Here is a 20,042-nt window from a genome sequence, read left to right on the forward strand (position 1 = left end):
GAAGGAATATGGGAGGAGGGAGGGGGGGTGGAGGGGGCTAGATTGAGATATGAAACGAAAGATATGGAAGGGATGGAGGGTGCGGGGAGAGACTGTGTTCGTGTCGCCGCAGGCGACGCAGACGACCAGCTCTGCAGCGTGGCGGTCGATTTCGTGGTCCTCATCCTCATCGAGGCCGCGTCTGCAAGGGTAGTACTTGCCGCAGCAAGCGGCCTTGAGCCAGCAGTTGCGCGTGTAGTTTTCGCAGCACTTGGAAACGCCCTTGCCGGAGTAGCGGTGGGTGGGGTGGCGGGTGAGGTCGGGTTCGCGGCTGAGGGCGCGCTGGCGGGCCCCAGCGAAGAGATTGTGGATGCGCTCGGCCTGCTGGGACTCGGAGAGGGCGGGGTCTTGCTGGATGGCGCGCACGGCCTCGTGCATGGCGGTGGAGCGGGAGGTGGGGTGAGGTTCCTTGGGGCCGGGGGCGGCGCGGTCGTTACACGCGGGGACGGCGGGCTGCGGGGAGGAGGGCTCGGGGTGATCGTGGTGGTGGTGGTGAGGGTGCGAGGTAGGGTCCATGGCGAAATGGAATTTGTCGGGGTTCCCACAGGAGAGCTCCGGGTGATATGCAAGCTCTGTGCCAAGTCGCTTGGTGGTGAAAGCGGGCAAGCCCGGGGGCGAGTTGACGGTCAAGGCGATAAGTGGGTATGCGGACATGACACGCCTAGGGCCGGGGGTAAAGGAAGGGGGGGAAGGAATATGGGAGGAGGGAGGGGGGGTGGAGGGGGCTAGATTGAGATATGAAACGAAAGATATGGAAGGGATGGAGGGTGCGGGGAGAGACTGTGTTCGTGTCCATGTTAGGAGGATGACCCGGTGGCGGGGACCATAGCATGTCGGAGGATGTGTGTTGGTCCCGGTACTGAGGAGGTGAGGAAGACGGTGATGGGGCGTGGTGGTCGGGCGCCAGGCAGGGGTGGCGGGGAGGAGGGGACGTGGTCCTATTTGGGGGGGGGGAAGGGGGGTTGGTGGCGGGGGGGAGATAGCGAGGGCGAGGTGGTTCACAGGAAAGGGATTTCGGCGAAGCCACTTCATCATCGATCATGAACTAGAGAGCAGCCTCCCCGGCTTCTCTCCATTTCATGATCGATGCCAAGGAGAGAGTTGATTTCAAAAAGCTGAACTCTGGGTACCCTTCTGCCGTCCGGTGGTGCTCCGTTTCCTAAACAGAGTGTAATGTTGAGAAAACCAATGTTTTGATCTGCATGTGCCCGTATTTGGATTTAATTCCACCCTTTCATTGTACTGCAAGTGCCACTGCACCGCATCGAGTCCATGGAATTTTAGTAGTGTGCACATGGACTGAGTGTGGACTGGTACTTCCTTTAGCCAATGGATTTCGACCAGTTTGCAGAATTACCAAGCATTACAGTGGTTCTGTGTTGCATTCGTTGTGGCGTGCGATTAATTTAATGAAATGACCCCGCCAATAGCGTGACCGCAACTGGTTGAAGAAAAAGAAAAGAGCCTGTTAGGACTGGCCCTCAGGGCTGTGCCTCTTCGCGCACGCGCGCGCACGAGTACTGTACGCACGAACGTCGTAGACGCCGTATACAGTAGGGGTCGGACGGACACTGACCGGCCGGCGACGCGGGGCCTCTGTACTCATCGTATGGATACACTGAGAGGGACGCGCAAGATTAAGCCGAAGAGAGCGCGCTCAGTGAGCAACCAGCGTGCCCCGCGCATCTGCCGCTGCCCGACGCGCCGTCGTTTGCCACCGGCTCCCCGTCGCCCACGCGCGCTGCGGAACACCGGCGCTTTGAGACGCATCATGGCGACCGGCCCTCGCCCTCACCATTCACTATCGCCGACTCAGATGGCTCAGCCACAGGCTATCGACGCGCCGAACTGCTGAGACCCTAGAACGTCGACGTCACAGCTCTCTACGCCCGGCGGCGTCGCACGCATCGGACGGAAACCGCGCTACGCAGGGGACCGCTACTGTACGGCGACAACCTGGTGAGGGCGAGTGCCGACGTCGACCCATGGACAGACCCCCGCAGACGGACGCGCCTTCATTCTATACGCCACAGTGGCAAGGAGGGGTGTCTATTCGTGTGATATTTAATTGAACAGGCCTCAGGAGGCCACCATTCGAGGTACTGTATTGGCGGCACGTGGGAAACAAAGGGCACATTACTGCGACACGACACGGGTCTACCGTAACTACTCGCCACTTTGCGCCACTGGGGTCCGGGACGGCGACGTCACGCGCTGGTGCGGCGCCGCGCTGCGGGCCACGAGTGTCGCTCAACCCCTTCTCTGAGACCGGGAATGCCACGTACATTCGAAGAGTCTGGACAAGAATGCGGATCGAGGCGTCTCGCAAATGGACGACAGCTCACGCCAGCCGACCAGATCTCGCGCTATGGCCCGCTCGCGTGGTGCAGTAGACCTCCAATAGGAAGGGGAACGCACCGCGAATCGCAGAGGGGCACATCGCGCTGCCGAAGCTCTAGCGTCCGGTCAAGGACACGCTTAGACTTCGTGACGTACCGGCGGAGCCGCACGGATCTGACGTACAGCACAACCGGTGTGACTTTCAGTGCGACCGCTGGCAGCCGCCAAGGGCGGACAAAGAACCGAAGTTCGACTCGATGGCGCGACTTTTCGGCGACACCCTGTCCTGCCGCCCCAACGGCGGGACGAGGACCTCGGGAGGTGATTTGTGCGGAAGGACGAATCGCTGTACTCGGAAAGGGAAGATACCAATTGCTTCTACGCCCGGGGGATTGAGTGCCCCACCGGCTGCGAAGGAATGCCAGGAGGTTGGGGGGGGAATGAGCTACAGGGATCCGATCGGGGTGCTTGGCACGGCCGTGACGGGGCGCTGGCGACTACGAGCAACAAGCGGTTCTCGCAAGTGCCTCGCGGGCATTCGGAGAAGACAAGAACCCCTGACGATGGGCTCCTCGACGAGGGCAAAGAACGGCTAAATGCTTGGAGCACAAGGTGAGAACAATCTCCGACGCGGAAGGGGGAGGCGTAGGGTTGGAAACGGTAACGTCGCTGGACCCCTGCAGAAGGCGTGAGCAGGGGAAGACTGGAAGGAAGCAGGGCTCGCAGGGGCGCGATGTCTGGAGGACCGCGGGCTTGGACACGAATGGTTGCCGTGAACGCAGAGGTTCCCTCTTAAGGGGGGGGTGCGTGTAGCATAACCGCCGACTACTGTACTATATATTGGATTTAGAATTAGATCTAACGCTGTAAGGTACGGACATTACAGCGCGCGCGCGCATACCTTACAGCGCGCGCGCACCAACACGTGTACCCCACGTGTAGCACACGTGTGCTGTCAGCCCCGACGGCTGACAGCGTTACAGTGCGGACCGGCCCGCACTGTCTACAGTAAGCCGACTACAGTACAGTCCGTACTGTACTGTAGACGGTTAATTAACTTGTACAATAAATATAAGGAGCGACCGCCGGCGGAGGGGACCAGGACAGGCAACCCTCCACCGACGGTCGACCATCCAGCTTACTGTACTCACACCGCCGTTCCGCGAGTAGCTACCACCGAGCGGGTAGTGGACGCGCGCGACACCGCGGCGAGCTGCGATCCGCCTCCTCCCGTTAGTACCGGATCGTCAACCGGTACTGCTCCGGGGCGTCGAGGCGTCGATCCACTCGCCTACGCGCGCGTCCCCGCCGACCACGCTCTACCACCCGCTACCGGCCCGCTTCCGGTGGCGTTGGTTGGTTCAAGACCCTCGGTACGCCGATCCGGGGTCTTCCGCCGAACATCGCAAACACCCCCTCCGCCGGGTGTGGGGTGTTTATGCGACATTATCTCCTTACGCGTCCGAACGCGCGTCGCTCTGCCTACAGCCCACCACACCTGGCTGTAGTGAACGACACTGATGCCCATGCGGTGGACAAGTCAAGTAGAACTTGCAGCCCCTCGGCCTAGCCTGCCATGAGCTTGACGTCATCTGCAAACACTCCGACATCAACGTCAACCGCGGGATCAATCGTTTGCCGGAATTGAAGCGAGTCCCCGATGGAAGCACGAAAAGTATCCAGTGCACGTTGTAAAGCTCTGGACTGGACGAGCAGCGTTGTGGAACTCCGCTAGAGATTGTGGCCACAGTTCCAGAGGGATTTTTAGTGCAGACCGTCATCGGATGAAGCTGAAGCGCGGTCTGGTGTGCAGTGTGTTTCGAAAGGCACGTGCAGACACGCTGCATGAGTAGATTGCGAGGTACTGACCCGTAGGCGTCGGACAACGGCAATGTAGCGGAGCTCAGCGTTAGGGTTGGCACCATGCTGGACAATGGCAGTCTCAGTTCCTGTACGTTTCTGGAATCTAATTTAAGCTCCATGAAACTTGTATTCTTTTCTAATCGACACACCGATCGTCCTTGAGATCATTTGACATGCATGCGAAAACAAGGAAATGGGACGGTAGTTTGCGGGGATCGAATTTATTCTTTTTTTGTACAGCAGAACAACGGCTGCTGTGCTCCAATCATGGAGTAGGTGCTCCAGCTGGCTGCATTTCACCCAAAAGGATACCGACAATATCAGGAACTCTGTCGGGGCGCGTTTGAACGCCTCAGAGAACAGCTCGTCATCTCCAGGCGCTTGGCGGCATGCTGCTCGCCTGATAGCTTTTGCAACTCGGCCCCAAAGCTCCCAAGTCTCGGCAGATGCTACGATACCCGGTTGAAATCCTGTTCCAGTTGGCGTAGCCAGATGTCTAGTGAACTCTACGTGGTCAAGCACAGAATCATCCGAGGCGTTTGACGAGTCAGTGTTTGCGTGAGATTTCCTTAGGATCGACTTGATGCGCTTCTGAGAATCTCGAAGAGTCGAGCTGGCCATACACTTCGCTGTGGTTTGAGCGAACCGCTTTTTGGCACAGGGCACTATTCGCCTGATACGCTTGTCAAGTTTGCTATACAGGTTCCAGTCAGTAGGTGAAGCAGTTTCGCTGGCACGGGGATAATTATTGCTTCGTTCACGCTTCAAGTATTCGAGGTAATCATGCGAGAAGTATTTGAAGTGCCTGGGACGGTGCTTACGGATGCACTCCGATGGTGCCAGAACGGTGTTCTTTAACTGCGAGTAGATGCTCTTAAGGTCCGCTATGGTACGACAAGTCTTTATCTGCTCGACGAAACGAAGTATCTTCTGCTTTTAAAGCGCTTTAGCTGCTTCGGTATACACTGGATTCCCTCCTTGCTTTTGTGGAATCGCGGGCACGATCAACTTGGGCTGCGTCATGGCATTTAAAGTGGCACGCACTGGCTCATGATCACTTACGCAGTCCGATTTGGCATGCATCAAGGCGGCTCCAATCGACGCAGGAGACCGCGTGAGGATGAGGTCCACTTTACTCGAGCCAAGATGGCCTGAGAATGTCCGTTCTGAACAGGGCATGAATGACCCAGCGATGGTTCTTTGCCCAAGCTACGAGCCATCACCGTGACTGTTGGAAGTTCTATCCCAGGTGCGATGGAGGCTAATAAAGCCACCCATAATGACCGCCTTGCCCCGTCAAGCCTTGTGTGCAGTGTTCATGCACTCCAAGAAGACCCCCTTCGGTACCAGTAGTGACAATTATAACGAGATGACTAGGGTCTGCGCGACCGAAAGTGCTAGAAGCTGGTACTTTTCAGGAGCCATTTTAGACAACACGTAGTATCGCATGAGGGGATGGATCTTGAATGCCACTCTGCCTTACCCACGCCATCCACCGTGGGACTGTGTGACCGAGACTGGTTCATCAATAAGTTCGTTTTCAGGATATCATGAGGCCGAAGCCATTTTTCGTATACACTTAGAATGTGTACACGAGTTGAGGACTGAGAAATCTCATACTCCTTGCTGCGGACGCCATGAGCGTCGTACGTCGCGAACTTAAGTCTATCGGATGGCATGGAGCCGATCATTGCGAGGGTGGCACCTGGCAAGCTTGCTTAGATTCAACTTCCATTTCTTGGGGGCTTGCGTGATCATCGTCGAAGCCATCCAGACGATCGATATCTACATATAATGACTGCAGTCGTTTCTTGCTGATCTGTGGTCCGGTTGGAGTGAGTTTCTTGAGACTCTACAACGTACGACGCAATATCAATGGCTTCTGCGTCAACGTCGACGTTATCTCCGTCCAAAGAGGTGTCAGAGATTGTGCTTTTCTGAAGCTGGACTTGAATCCTGCAGAGGAATCGGTGATGCCGGTACTCTTCCCTCCTGGATGTATCGAGGAATTGCAGTTATACGAGATTGCCGTTATCGCGAGGGCACTGTATCTACAAACGCAAACGTTTTCACATTTAGCCACAAAATTTATCCAAAATGGTAGGGGTGCTGTTGCAAGTACAACCTGCAAGCGCAATCCCTGGGATGCTGAACAGTGCTCTCCGAAAAAAGGCAGACAGAATTGGTCCTCAGGAGACACAGGAATGGATAAATCAACAAAAACAAATGAATCCATTTTAGTTAAACAGCACATAATCAAAGCCTAACGTGCAAAAACATTTGCGGATCAGCAACAAGCACGACAATAACCGGTTCTTGTTGTGGTTGTTGCCGCTGGCCAGCCGTACTGCGAGCAAATAGCTGCAGTATCAACGACAGACCATGGAAGAAATAAAAAACAGCAGTAACAGCTGCAACAGCAAAGCTAGCGACCCCTCAGACCCCAGCGTCCTCCCTGTTTCTCCTTGTTCTCTCTGTCCATGTCTTCTTCTTGTGCCCCTTTTGTACAGCCTTTTCCCAGAAGGTCCTTGCCCACTGTCGGCCCACTACGGTCGCTGCACTCCCCAACAGCGGCGCTCATTCGGAGTTGCATTCGCGTTGACAGGTCACGTCGCGCGGTGTATGAAGGCTTAGAAAGGGCAGGTAATGTGCTCAACCTTTCTGCGATTTGAAGGTAAACATGAGTGTTGCCAAATGGGCAGCCCCCGTGGCACACCTTGCCAGCCTCTCCAATCTAGATTACCCAGCCACGTGATCGCGATTACGGAGCACGTTTACTGTCCTTGCCACAGTGCTCTTAGAGCAGTCCTATTATATGGGGACAAATATATGCAGTAAAATCGGCCTGGCCCCAATTTGTCCCTGAAACGTGGGCAGGAAACCCTATTATGTGATACAAAATTGAATCACAAAGCAGTATGACGAGCTGTTGTTTCTTGTAAACGTGTGTATATAATAGCCGCCATGTCCTTTCGCTTCTCACACCCCCTTCCTCTTTCCCACCCCAGCCCTTGGTGATGGCATTAAATCGTCCGTTTGCCTCTCCAGTGATCTCAAGCAACAACTCGATGATTTGCTCTCCGACGCCGAAGAAGCTAGTTACGCACATGCTGTCGCAGCATCAGTTACTGATGCTGCGACAGCATGTGGCGTGAGGCGTCGAGCACAGTTTGTGCTACTGTAGCGCAAACTGTGCTCGACGCCTCAACAACATACTACAGACGTGTCATGGGCTTTAGAAACGTGCGCAGAGGTGCTTGTCGTTGGTACGAACACCACGTCGCTTCTGACGCTGCTATCCGCCTAGATGCTTCCGACAAATCTTTTGCATTCGGTTGTCCCTTTATCGCGTGCTTCATGATGAACATGTCGACGAAGAACCAAACTTTAACCAAAAAGTCAATGGAGTAGGCCGAAAAGGACATACATCCAATTAGAAGATATTGTGCTGACTCTGCAAACTGGCAACTGCCCTGTCACATGCACAACTGGATGATATGGCGCGCATGTGTCCCCAAGAGCAGCGCGACGCCTTCAAGTTGACCCTCCACGCCATATACAGGCGATTGGGACCTGTCTGTCTCAACGGCGAGCCAACATTGGCGGAGCTTGGCAGATCCTCTGCCATGTATGCAGACCAGGCCTTCCCAGGATGTATTTCTGCAGTGGTCTGTATGCATCTATACTGGAAAATCTGTCCTCGTGTTCTCAAGGGACGGTTTCACACCCCAAAACACGGAAAACTGGCTACAATCAGTTGCGAGCCGGTGGCAGATTCTAAGTTATACTGCTGGCATTGGTTTGCGGAAATGTGTGGCACAAACAACGACATCACAGCTGTGGACAACAGGCCTTTGCTTATCGATACACAAACCGGTGTGAGGCGCATACTGCTTCCGGAGGGCTTTGTGCTTAATGGAGCGACGCGCAACGAGCCACTGTACCATCTCGCAGATGAGATTTATCCTGAGTGGTCCAATTTTGTGAAGCTTCTGTGGGTACGTGTGACCGATAGGGAGCGATATCTCACAGAAAGATAAATGAGTGTATGTAAGGATGTAGAGCGCCTTTTTGGCGTCCTGCAGGGGCGCATCAAGATTTTAAGACACGAGTCCTTTGAATGGTCGGACTCAATACTGATACTGATCAGCCAGGTTTGCGTAATTCTACAAACATGGTAGTGGATATGCACCAAAGAGGGGAACTGAACGAAGAGATTGATGATGATGGCCCCCCGTGAATGTGGTCGCCGAATTTAAGCTCTTGGCAGGCGCAGACGACCAGCGCTTGGTGCTGAATGAGTCTGATAGTTTGGAGGAGCCCACGCAGACTGGTTTGAGCATGCTTCTGGATCGCAATTACCTTATCAGAAACTCATCCCTACACAGAGAGCTGTCAGAGCAACTTTCGTATCATCTATGGTCAAAAAGAGGCGAACAGTGAACAAAAGCCATTTATTCGAATTGCCGTGCTCTGAAAACAATGACAATAGTCCATACAGAACTCTCAACGAGCACTCTCAACGCACCAAAAACCGTCAGTGGCTGGGGCTCTGCCCCAGACCCCAGTCCTTGCGGACGGCACGCAACTTGCGAATCACAGCCGCACTACCCTGTGGGGTTCGAATTTTCCGTCGGGATGTCAACCGTCGGTCGCTCTTCTTGTTTCATTTTGTCTTGGATCAGGAGAAAAGATGCTCCTGATGCCCGTGACGGCGCTGGGAAAGACGAAGTGTTTGCCCGTTCGCCCAAGGAGTCCTCAATAATATCAACTGCGGGAAGGCTGCCACTGGCCGCAGTTGTATTCGCCTGCTTTCGAGCTTCACAAGCGTTGGAATAAAGAGTCGCAGCCTTTTATTTCGGAGCACGGAGCTCTGCGTCCATCACAGAACTGGGAAGTGACACGCGTCGCAATATCTCGAATTCTAGCATTATAGAAGCTGCATCGCTTTTCGCCCTTGAGCAGGATCGCAGTGCCTTAAAAGTGTTTTCCACACTCATAGCGACTTTGGACGTGGTTGCTTCAGTCTTTTTGTCAATCTTGCGCTTCTTCGATCCTGATGGGTGCCTAGATAAAGGCCTCTCAATCGAGATGTTACCCCCGTCAACAGTTGACTCACTGTCTTTATTTGAGGCAGGCTTGTACCCGGGGGCATTCATGTCACTTCCCCCAACACGGGCCGAAAACTTAGGACATTGAGACAAGATGCGTACCGTCTCCATGAAGTTGATGGAAGGACGCTTACGAAGCACTCTACGCTCTATATGATTGTCCTGTTGCCTGTACAGGCACATCATGTACCCAAAGCGTATTTTCGCCGGACCGGACCTGTACTGCCTTTAGGCCGGTAGGTACTTCCGTGTTACTCGGCTTACTGTCTTCCACCGGGACTCGAGAGCGGAAGACTTCCTCTTTCGCGTAGCCCCTGGCTGTTGCAAGTATCTATCATGTACGACTTTCCAAAACATGTGTGACTTCAAGTCCCCAGTAGGAGTCGAGGCGGAAAACCATGAACAGGCCAACGCCACATCTTCTTCCGGTGTGAAACTCGGGCCTCCAGGCCATCTGCTCTGTGCAGATGAAGACGATGCCATAGGGAGTTTGGTAGGAGAAAAAGGGGCGATAGAAATCAATGTCGGGCAGTCGGATTGCGTAAGGCTATATTGTCATATGCTACCCAAGTTTGGCGGGACCTGGTTTCGCCCTCTTGAACACTTGGACGTTTTTAATTCGTTTGAGAGTTTTGTCCCTAGGCCAAATTTCGGAACAAAATGTGCCAGGGATGTTCCGAGATTTGTGCCCGGGAACAAATTTTACAGTTGTCTTTCCCATTATGGGGTTGGCAAATTACAGATGCCAAATAAATTTGTCCTTTTGTTCCCATAATAGCCGTTTTAACTAAGGATTTTCCTCTTATGAGATAAGCCCTGAAATCCATGGCTTCCGTAGATTTGAAATAATGGAAATTGCTAATATGTGTACACGTAGCCAGGGAGACGCAAGGTTCGGAACACGAGCAAACCTCACACCACTATTTCCAGCTTCTCCAACATCATGGCAAACAACAACTTCCTCCTTCCCGTTTTGATCCTGAAGCAAATGAGCCAGACCAGTGCTCACACATAAACCATGATTTGTCAAGGGGTGGCTCTGTCAGGATCTCGTCGAGCGGTGGAAGACGATTGTGAGGATGAGTCTGAAGAGGAGGAGGGACCGGGGAGGCGTAACACTATAGGTGGGTCCAAAGCAACGTATGCGAGGCGTCATGCCAAGCGTCGTCGGAAGCGGCGACCCTCGCAACCTGCAAAACAAAATGCCGTAGACCCAACCCAGAAACGTGCTTAACCCCCCATACCTAGGCAAGCGTACTTCAACTGCAACCACCTCTCTCCCACTTCCCAATCTGCAATCTCCAACCCGCCATATCGGCACCTCCTCCATCCTCCTCCCCGAAAGTGCTCCTCGATACCCTTCTCGACAGCACCTTACCGCTGCTAGCCCTCCTTGCGTCATCCAGCGACGGCAGCCCACGACACCTTCCACGCTGCTGCCTCGCACCCACGCATCGCGCGCCGCTTCCCCGCTGGCGTCCACGCACTAGACCTCGGCGCCTCGGCCTCTGCCGACTCCTTCTGCAACCACTTCCTTTCCCTGCTCCACTACCACGGCGTCCGCCGCACGCTCGCGCGCGCCTATCCATTCCTCGTGCAGCCCAGCACGGGTGTGGAGGGTGTCGCAGGGGCTTTGCAGGGCCTCGAGTTACGCGCGATGCTGCCCTACGTCGACGACGCGTCGAGCGGCACGGAGGTCGCCACACTCGGACGGGGCTTCGCAGCGACGGCGACCAAGGCCGCAGACGCGCGAATGCGCATTGTCGTCGGCGCAGCCGACCCAGTTGACAAGGGCCTCGTGCTGCGCGAAGCGTGCATCTCCGCGGAGCGCTCTGCGGAGGAAGTCGAGAGGCTGCTCTGCAACTACGCGTGCGTGGAGCGTGCAGAGAGGGACACGCAAACGTAGGATATAGCGGCGGAGCTGGGTGTTGTGGAGGAGCGGTGTGACCACAGCCCTGAGCTAGCGAAGATGGACGGGGGCAGCGCATGGCGGCTGTCACAGACCGCTGCGACCAGCCCGGTCACGATGTGGGGGCGATACCTGTGTAGTATAATTGCGCCGAGGCGAGGGCGCCACCGCTGCCGCCCCGGCGTACAGTGATCTCGGGTGTAAGCGCCAGCACAACCGTAAGGAGTTGTATTTACAGCTGGTGGCCGGTGCGGACAGCAGTAATACTCCACCGGCTACACGTGTGTAATCCGTACGGTTATAGGTAGTATTTGATAGTTAAGGGCACACATTTTTTAGTTGTGTACAGTAGCTGGTATACAGTAAGTAACATCTACTGTAGCGGGACAGGTGTCCTGGCGTCCCACTTAGGGGTTAAGACCGGGGGGAACCTGCCCCATTCCAATAAAGAGGAGGCAGACTCGCCTCCCTTCCCTTTAGGGCTAATTGCTATCCCGTTCCGGTTTCCCTTTTAGTCTCAGGCTTCTAACCCGTGACCGGCCGTCCGGTTATAACACCACCGTCCGCCTGCGCGTCACCGGCCACGAGAGGCTTCCCTCTTTTCCAGTCCATCCGTATGGTTTGCGTTCGCGCGTGGGTACCCAGCGTCGCGCGCTCCCTTACCTCTAACCCCCCTCGTTTCCGAGTGGTCGGGACGAAAGCAGTTATAACACAACCTGCGCGAACTGCGACGGGCAGAAGCTAGGGTCGTGGCTGTGTACGGAGCGGTGTGCGAGGAGATGCTCGTCGTGGACGGCCTACTCGCGACGCTGGCGCCAGTGCCGGCTGCAGCAGCTGTGCCGGCGGTCACGCTGGGGTGCCTGTGGGGTGTGGAGACGGAGGCGAGCGCGCGGATCGGGGAGACGTTGGACCGGATGGGGCTGCTGGAGTAGCGCGACGGCGGCTTCCGGCTGGGGGCACAAGTCCCGTCCGCGGCGGCCATAGACGCACAGCGGCGCGGGAGGGCTTCCTGCAGGCGGCGCACGCGCGCGTAGTGGAAGGGCACCATGCGCGGCTTAGGGCGGGCGCGGGGCGCCGGGCGCAGCGAGACGCGGGCATGGTGGGCGGTGGTGGCGGACGCAGAGTGCGCGGGGGCTACCGGGGGCGCGAGCTGGCGCGGAACCTGGCGCTAGCCGGGTGGACGCACGAGTTGTTCGCGGTGGTGTGCGACTACCAGTGGCTGGAGACGCAAGTGGGGCGGAGCGTAGGCAGGCGGTCCGTGCGCGGGTACGTGGGCGACGTGCAGCGGTTTCTGACGGCCGCGCCAAGGTTCTCCAAGGCCGAGTACCGGGGGGGCAAGAGCGTCGAAAAGATGTGCGAGGGATTGGAGAGGGTGGCTGCCGTGGCGGAAAGGACGGCGGCGGTGGGCCCGAACAGGCCGGCAGAGCTTGCGTGGCGGATGTTCCGGAGGTTGGAGAGGTGGAGGGAGAGGGAAATTATGGAGAAGAGGTTCTTGGGCGGCGTGGAGCGGAGGGCGGAGCCGCTGAGGCGGGAGGAGAAGGGCGTGCTGGGCGTGTGAGGAGGAAGTTGGGAACAATGTCTGGGAAGGGTGCTAACGCAAGGTGATGGATTATACGATAAGCTTTTAGTCTGAGCTTGATGGTGCCCCCCTTATTTGTTCCACTGTTTTGAAGCAAGCTGGAAGTCTAACCTTTTTTTCGCGACAAAAAGGTTAGACTTCCAGCTTGTTACCTCGCGGGGTAATTAAACAGCACTCAGGCTCACAGCTTGTCTTATTTCAAAAATAAGCTCGATTTCCCCTTATTTAAAAAGGGATCCTAGGGTTATCGTTAGGGATTCGCTAGGATCAGTAATTTATATTTTAACCTTGACCAATTTCAATCTCGACATAAGTTAATCGTAGAACTCAGGATAAATGCTGTGATTGGGTGTACCCTTCCCTGTATCCGTTCAATCTTTTTTATTAAAAATCTTAAAGCTGGAAGTAGTTTTAAAAGCAAAATACTCCAGTCATCTCCCGGGACATGGAATATGCGGAGGCAGTCCACAACAGAAATGTTTTGTTTTGACTCCTACTGTAAGGTTGTTTCGTTCTTGAAAGCTTTGTAAGAACTATGAAGTGTAAGGCGTTTCCAGTGAAATATAGAGTTATCGGGAACTGTCGAGGACGTGTAAGAAACAGCGCTGTACTGCGCTATACGTTGCTGTCAGCCCGCACGCGGGCTACGACCTTAACTCCCCAACGCATACAGCGCACAGTATCCTTGCTGTAATGGTTACATTTAGTGTAACCACTGCCTAACACGTAGTTTTATTGGTAGTTGTGTATTTTGCTGATCTGTATAGGTTTTGACCCAGCTACTACCACTCCCGGAAAAGTTGATTTGGTAAAATGTCGAGCACGCCATATACAGTGAACGGTCATTCACAATCCGTACTGTAATTTGGCGTGCACAGAACATGGGCTGTAAGCTTACCGTCGCCGCAGACGGCAAGCTTACACGGACCCATCATGCTATATGTACTACGAGATTATGCGCGCCCTTACGAGCGGGGGAGAACAATAAACAACTCGAGCAACCAACTCTACGCTACTCTAGTCTGCGAAGGCACGAGCCGGAGCCCGTTCTCACCCCTGAAGGCGCAACACCGGACCATTCAATCCCCCCTCTACTTCCCTTCTCATACTATCCTTTCTCCTTTCCCCCCCTTTTTCCGCGCGCCAATCCCGCTCTCTGATCGTACAGAGAGAAGCGCACGCGAAGCACAAGGCCCCTTTCGACGACATAAAACAGGTCGATTTCGTAATTTTGTATGTTCAGTCACGTACAGTGCATAATGGTATTTTATTCAGTTCAGGCAATTGCTCTGTGTCGCTTTCTTCGTTCGGATCAGGTGTTTCGGTGTCCACGTGTCTCCCTGGATGCCGTTTTGCCGCCAAAAAGAAACTGTAGACGAACTTTGTTGTGCCTGGTCAGTTGTTCGGGTATCAAAGCACAATCGAGCTTCCCGGCTGGCCGAATCCTGAGACCACCCAAAACGAACTGCTCCCAAATGGCTCTGGGGATGCGTCGTCAGGCAGCACTCGTTAAAAAGCGGAACAAGCGAGACGTGGTCGAGAAGGAAAAGCGCAAAGCAGCAGCAGCAGTACTAAACGAGGGGTTGGGAGTGGCTGAAATGGTTCGAAAAATGAACATTAGCCGTGGAACTGTTGACTGCATTACCAAATGCCTTAAGACACGCAATGATTGCTACTTGCATCGTCTGCTGAAACCGGCAGACAACAGAGCTGGAGGCCGCTGTGTGATAACGAAGGAGGAAGACGCGTTAATCAAACAGCGTATTCGCTACGCAGCGGAAAGCGGCTTTGCATTAAACACTGCAGTGCTCCGACAAATAATGGCATCTATCGCATCAGATGGCAGGATGGGGTTTAAGGATGTCAGTCAACTACCTTCGTTGGACGCTATCCGGAGTTGGAGAGCCCGTAATCGGGACATCAAATATCGAAATGCAGAGAATAATGAACACTCAAAATTGAACGCAGAGAACTATACGCACGTCAAAACTTTTGCGGCAGCGTTCCGAACTGTCGAACACGAACACCCACACATATTTTCCGACCCAGACCAATTGTGGAACATGGATGAAACAGCCATATCTGCGGAGTTTGGTGAGAGAGAAAAGGTCTTCGGAGCTTCCGACACACATCATTGCGGGTTTCGATCTAAGACTGCTGGCGGATGTGGGAAGCACATAACAGCAATAGTGGCTGCTTGTGAATCAGGACGAAAGACACCCCCGTTCTTTATCGTTGCTGGCAAGAACGTAATGTCCTCATGGTTCAAGCCCCTATCGAAAAAAGAGCTCGGTTCTGCTTCTTCGCAGTACCACTGGCTCACACAGGCACCGTGGTTCCCGAAAAATGCAGTCATAATGACCTCTGAGAATGGAAGTATGGAAAAGCGACTGATGCGGTTCGCGATAGAGCACATAAATCGCTACGTTCGCAAGTGGGTTTCTAAGGAGAAGGCCTATTGTTTGACGCTGGATGGCCATTCGTCCAGAGAAGGTTAAGATTGGCTTCAATACTGCAATTTTGTTTCTTGTGCTGTAGTACAGGGGCCGGCTAACACAAGCCACTTTTTGCAGCCTTGCGATCAACTAATTAACAAGTCATTCAAAAGATCCATGCGAAAGACAAGAGACAACCTCTGCACCTTGAACTTAATCGATACAAGAACTTTAAGAATTAATTTAATGGTTGGAATGACAGGGTATTACGCGATTACGTCTTCCGATATCACAGAAAGTTTCTCTAGAGCTGGGCTATGGCCTATCTATAGCTTTCTAGATCAGTTTGAGCCAAAGAGAATCAGGAATCCAAGTTTTGAAAGGATGAAGACTCGCGTGGAGCAAACAGAAAATCATCATCTTATTACACGCCAGAACGACAGAGATCCTTTGTCCCGCCTACGAAACATATTAGACTCCGGAAAATCAGCCTCTATAGCAATACAGTCTGTGGAGATGATTTTAAAACGCCACCAAAGCGTCAACAAGATGCTTATGACTGCTGGTATGCCTAAAAAGAGGATAAGTCAGGAAGTGGATAGCGTTCAGAAGAACACTGCACTCCAGAAAGGAACGCCTGCAATATACCTCACGTACGGAGATTTCGTACAGGAGCGAAAAAAGAAGGACGTCCGAGATGCTTTACAGGAAAAGTAGAAGGTGGCAAAGAAGCAGGCAAGGAGTCACAAAAAGGAACTACAACGCTAGAAGCGTTTGAGAGGCCAGCAGGTGCGTGGTGGCAAAAAGGTGGAGAAATTCAAGGCCAAAGAAGTATCATGGGGCGATGTAAAGCTAACAAGCATCTGTGTGAAGCGTAGAAAGACGCTTCTACGCGGAGATGCAGTCTCCCGAACGTGGCCAAGGTTATTCCTGCAAACGAAAGCAACGCGGTGACTGCCCTTATTACCCTTTCTGCGCGAGAACAAATTACCAAATCGACCCGTAGCGGTACAGCAGAATTATCTGATCGAAAAGTGGTAAAGATTAGACTAATGTCCTTCATAGATGGCTTTACTTTTCAATATCTCTCCTGCGGCATCCAGCAATGAACATACCTCACTGTGCAAACTTTGACCGTTTTTGGATGGCAGGAAGTACTTTTCTTTAATTTTATGAAAGTAGTTACCAAATCAACCTTTCCGGGAGTGATACGCCACGGTTTCCTCTTCCAGCTTAGATTTTAGAACTCTATGAAAGGCTGAGTTCGTGTGGGCTTAGAGGATTAGGCTCACCCATTATCAACCGAACATCCACAAAATATCAACGAGAAGTATTTCCTCCGAACGAACTAGCCGATCTAGTGTTCACCTCTGACAGGCTGTCCCCCACGCCCATCGGGGGGTACCTTCGGACATCGGTGAGTAGGTGTCCAATCCGAGTTGCATTTTAAAGGGGTGCTCCTGACGAGCACCTATCAAGCTATCTAATCAGCTTTACAGTGTAACAGCTGTGAGGCGGGGTTTTTTGCCACAAGCTTCTCTATTGATCCCGGTCTTGCAGTGAACAGTTCTGCACCCGCCAGATGTATTAGTACTTTAAGCAATGGGCTGACAGTGCTGTCAGCACTCAAACGTTGTGGTCTCGCAAATTCCGATTAAGAGCCACAGGTGATCCGAATTTCAAAGCAACCGGCCACCCTGTGCAACATTGTCCTGCTTATTTTTGCGGGGGAAGCACAGGCACTGTTCCGAATCAGGACGTATACCCGTACCCCGCGGTACGACAGGTTTTCATGGGGATCTAGTTCCTTTAAGTTTAGGTACTGGACTATCCGCTGACCAATAGCTTGGCTGCATCAGAATGACAGTTTTCTCAACTACGTACGTCCACGGAGCCATCGCAATGAAGCCGTCAAGGAGTTCTTTGAAAACCAGTAATCATCACCGGTATACCGTAGATGTCGATACTCCATATGAAAGACCCCTTTTTACTTGCGTTTGGAGAGTGATCTTTCGCATCGACGGACGCAGAACTCCAGGCAAACCACGAAACATGAGCAACGAGATATCGCTAACGTGGTACATATTTCCAACATAAGGAATTAATCCAGAATACTCTCATTCCAAAACTTGGGGGGTGCGTGGCTCTGAAGCAAAAGGAAGTTGCAATGCGACGAACTCGTTATTTCCTCGGAGTATGTGACTCTTGTATCATTTAGAAGACACGCAATTTGACTCGAAAGACTGCCTCTGGCTGTTCGGCGGTTTTGTATGGTCTGCCTCACTTGCACGTGGCTTCAAGCAATGAGCATCGATTGTCCATCACAGATCTTGCAAATTATTCCCATCATTCTATTGGATGATACGGCCATCACTCGAGTCCTGAGATCTCCCAGCTCTTGAGACTACGTTTTGCCTCCTCGCGGACCAGTCGTGTCAATGTTTCTACAGGGACATTGGAAGAGACTCCGAAGCACCTTCTTGGTCGGGTTGGTCATGTGATTCTCGGCTTCCATGAATCTCGTCAACGTCTGCATTGAGAAATGTTAAATTTGCGCGAGCCAAGCTCAGTGCGAAAAAGCGTTCGAAGTCACTAAAATAGCCATTCATTCTACAGTACAGGATCTGTCCTATTATCTGTACTACAAATGTTTGTTCTTTTCGACTCTGGATCGACTTGATTCCCTCGTTGGGGCGTATCCCCGACAAGTTGGTCTTTAAGCGTGATGAACAGGACCATTAGTGCACGAGCTTCAATAAGAATCACCTGCCCATGGCGCCCTATCGATATGCCTTAGTTACGTGTATTATCGGGAAATGTACGTTTTCGACCAGCTTTTCTGAAGACCCTTTGTGGAGTGGTGCCGTCTCAGCTGTACGAGTGAAAATGCGTGAGACACATCACAGCAATTCTTGGCGGATAATGTGTAGCCTGTGGCCGCATAATATATCCACGAGATCCTCGATACTATTCTCAGACTGGCAATATCATGTGCAAGTATTTGTGAGGCATGCCAATGCTTGGAACACGGAGAACGGATGCAGTTGTGGCTTGTTTAGCCTCTTGTTGCAAACAGAACGAAATTGAATCACCCGAAAGGAATCATGCGGTGAATGAAGAGTATATTTTACGGCTATACTAGGATACTGCGTCGCCGCGCGAGAACTAAACATTTGAATTGATAGAAGCTGCTAGAAGTGGTACTAGCACGGAGCTGACGAGAAGCAGTATGTATCTATAACACCGGATGGCCTCTCCTCCGGTAGAAAGAATCGAGTCTTGACTCTTTCCTGGCAAGATGTTTGTCGAGTCAGCCTGCTGATATTTGTTCAAGCTGAAACCTTGATCTGTGTGCGTGTATGGCACATTCGAATAAGAATTCGAAACTAAGGGGATGCGAAACACATGCCTCCTCTATTATGACAATAAAATCAATTTTGAATTAATTTATGGCGATAGGGTGACATAATCCGTTCCCGGTTTCCTTTTCCACTCTCAGTGGATAAACCCCTGCAGTGTAGCGGTACTGTGCCCGAGAAAAAAATTAGCATAGATCACTATGCGCTAATTATGGAATTATATACAAAGCAGTATCTAGATTCGCATCGCGGTCATTCGTCTCCGACGAACTTTAAATAATAATACCGGAGTTCATGTCTTTAGGCAATCGCCTGGAAGAAAATGAATTTCTGTACATCAGAAAGGAATTTAGATCGTCATGACCCGTCATGACGATCTAAATGGGTTTCCTGTCAAAAGAGCCACACTCCATTCACAAGAAGGCACTACGCATGTTTCGAGACAGGTCTTCCCAAAACAAAATACTCTATCATTGCACTCTCATCGTTTGGCTTTCATATGAGCTCTCTATAGTAGTGTACGCTGCAATGCAACCGTTCGTTGGGCTGTATAACTATATGCACTGTATTGAAAAGAGAAAATCACACCCAGCAACAATTCTATGACATGAAAAGGCCACCCTTCGCATCTCACTCAACTCCTAGGATAATCATCGGAGCTGCTTGCCTTACTAGAAAAAAAAATTATCTCAGTTGCGGTAAGCGAGTCAGACAGGCATCTAAGAAGTTGTGCCATAAGGCGCATTTTACTGTAAGCGCTTTCTGTTTACTACTTTTTGAGCCAGCAGTACTCTGCATGAGGGAAGAGATGAACATCATCACACACCTGCACTGCAAAAGCCTAGTGAAATTACAGCATCTTTGCTTTATTCGCATGCGGCCTGCCGGAGGGGGGGTAATTTTATCAATGCATGACGGCTCGACTGGAGTCGTGTACTATCTACAGGTACCGATCCAGTTACGCGACCCTATTCCCATGATGCCGTCATCACAGGATTCTTATCTTCTGCTTCAAGTAATTGAAGAGCAGGTGGGGGGCTGCTGGTGCATGAGTATATGAAACACGGGTTGTACGACATGTTCTATCTGTAACAGATTGGTATTTCGGATTCGCTGTCTGAATCCAACGACTATTCTAGTGACTGCGGGCACCGGAAGTGCGATGTTGCATCAAAAACATTCACAAGAAGCCAAGCGTGATGATAAAACTGTATTCAAAGACGGGTCAAGAAGTCTTTGAGTACAGCTTTATCATCCTGGTAAGGCAAGTAGCAGTGCAAATTACACAAATCACGTGGATGGGCTCGTAAAGTCACGAACAACTCCTCGCACTAGAAAGGCATATTGGCACAAATAGTACAAGCCGACTCTCTCAGGGGAAGCCATCGAACGACTTGTTACAGCAGA

General features: G+C 52.4%; 1 protein-coding gene across 1 annotated transcript; it reads left to right on the forward strand.

Moving 5' to 3' along the window:
* The first annotated feature begins 72 nt into the window (after positions 1-72).
* CHC_T00003901001 (hypothetical protein) lies at positions 73-768 on the forward strand. The gene has a single exon (XM_005715097.1). The coding sequence runs from the start codon at positions 73-75 to the stop codon at positions 766-768; it is 696 nt and encodes a 231-aa protein (XP_005715154.1).
* The last annotated feature ends 19,274 nt before the right edge of the window (positions 769-20,042 follow it).

This window comes from Chondrus crispus, genomic scaffold (assembly GCF_000350225.1).
Source record: "Chondrus crispus Stackhouse genomic scaffold, scaffold_205, whole genome shotgun sequence".
NCBI lineage: Eukaryota > Rhodophyta > Florideophyceae > Gigartinales > Gigartinaceae > Chondrus > Chondrus crispus.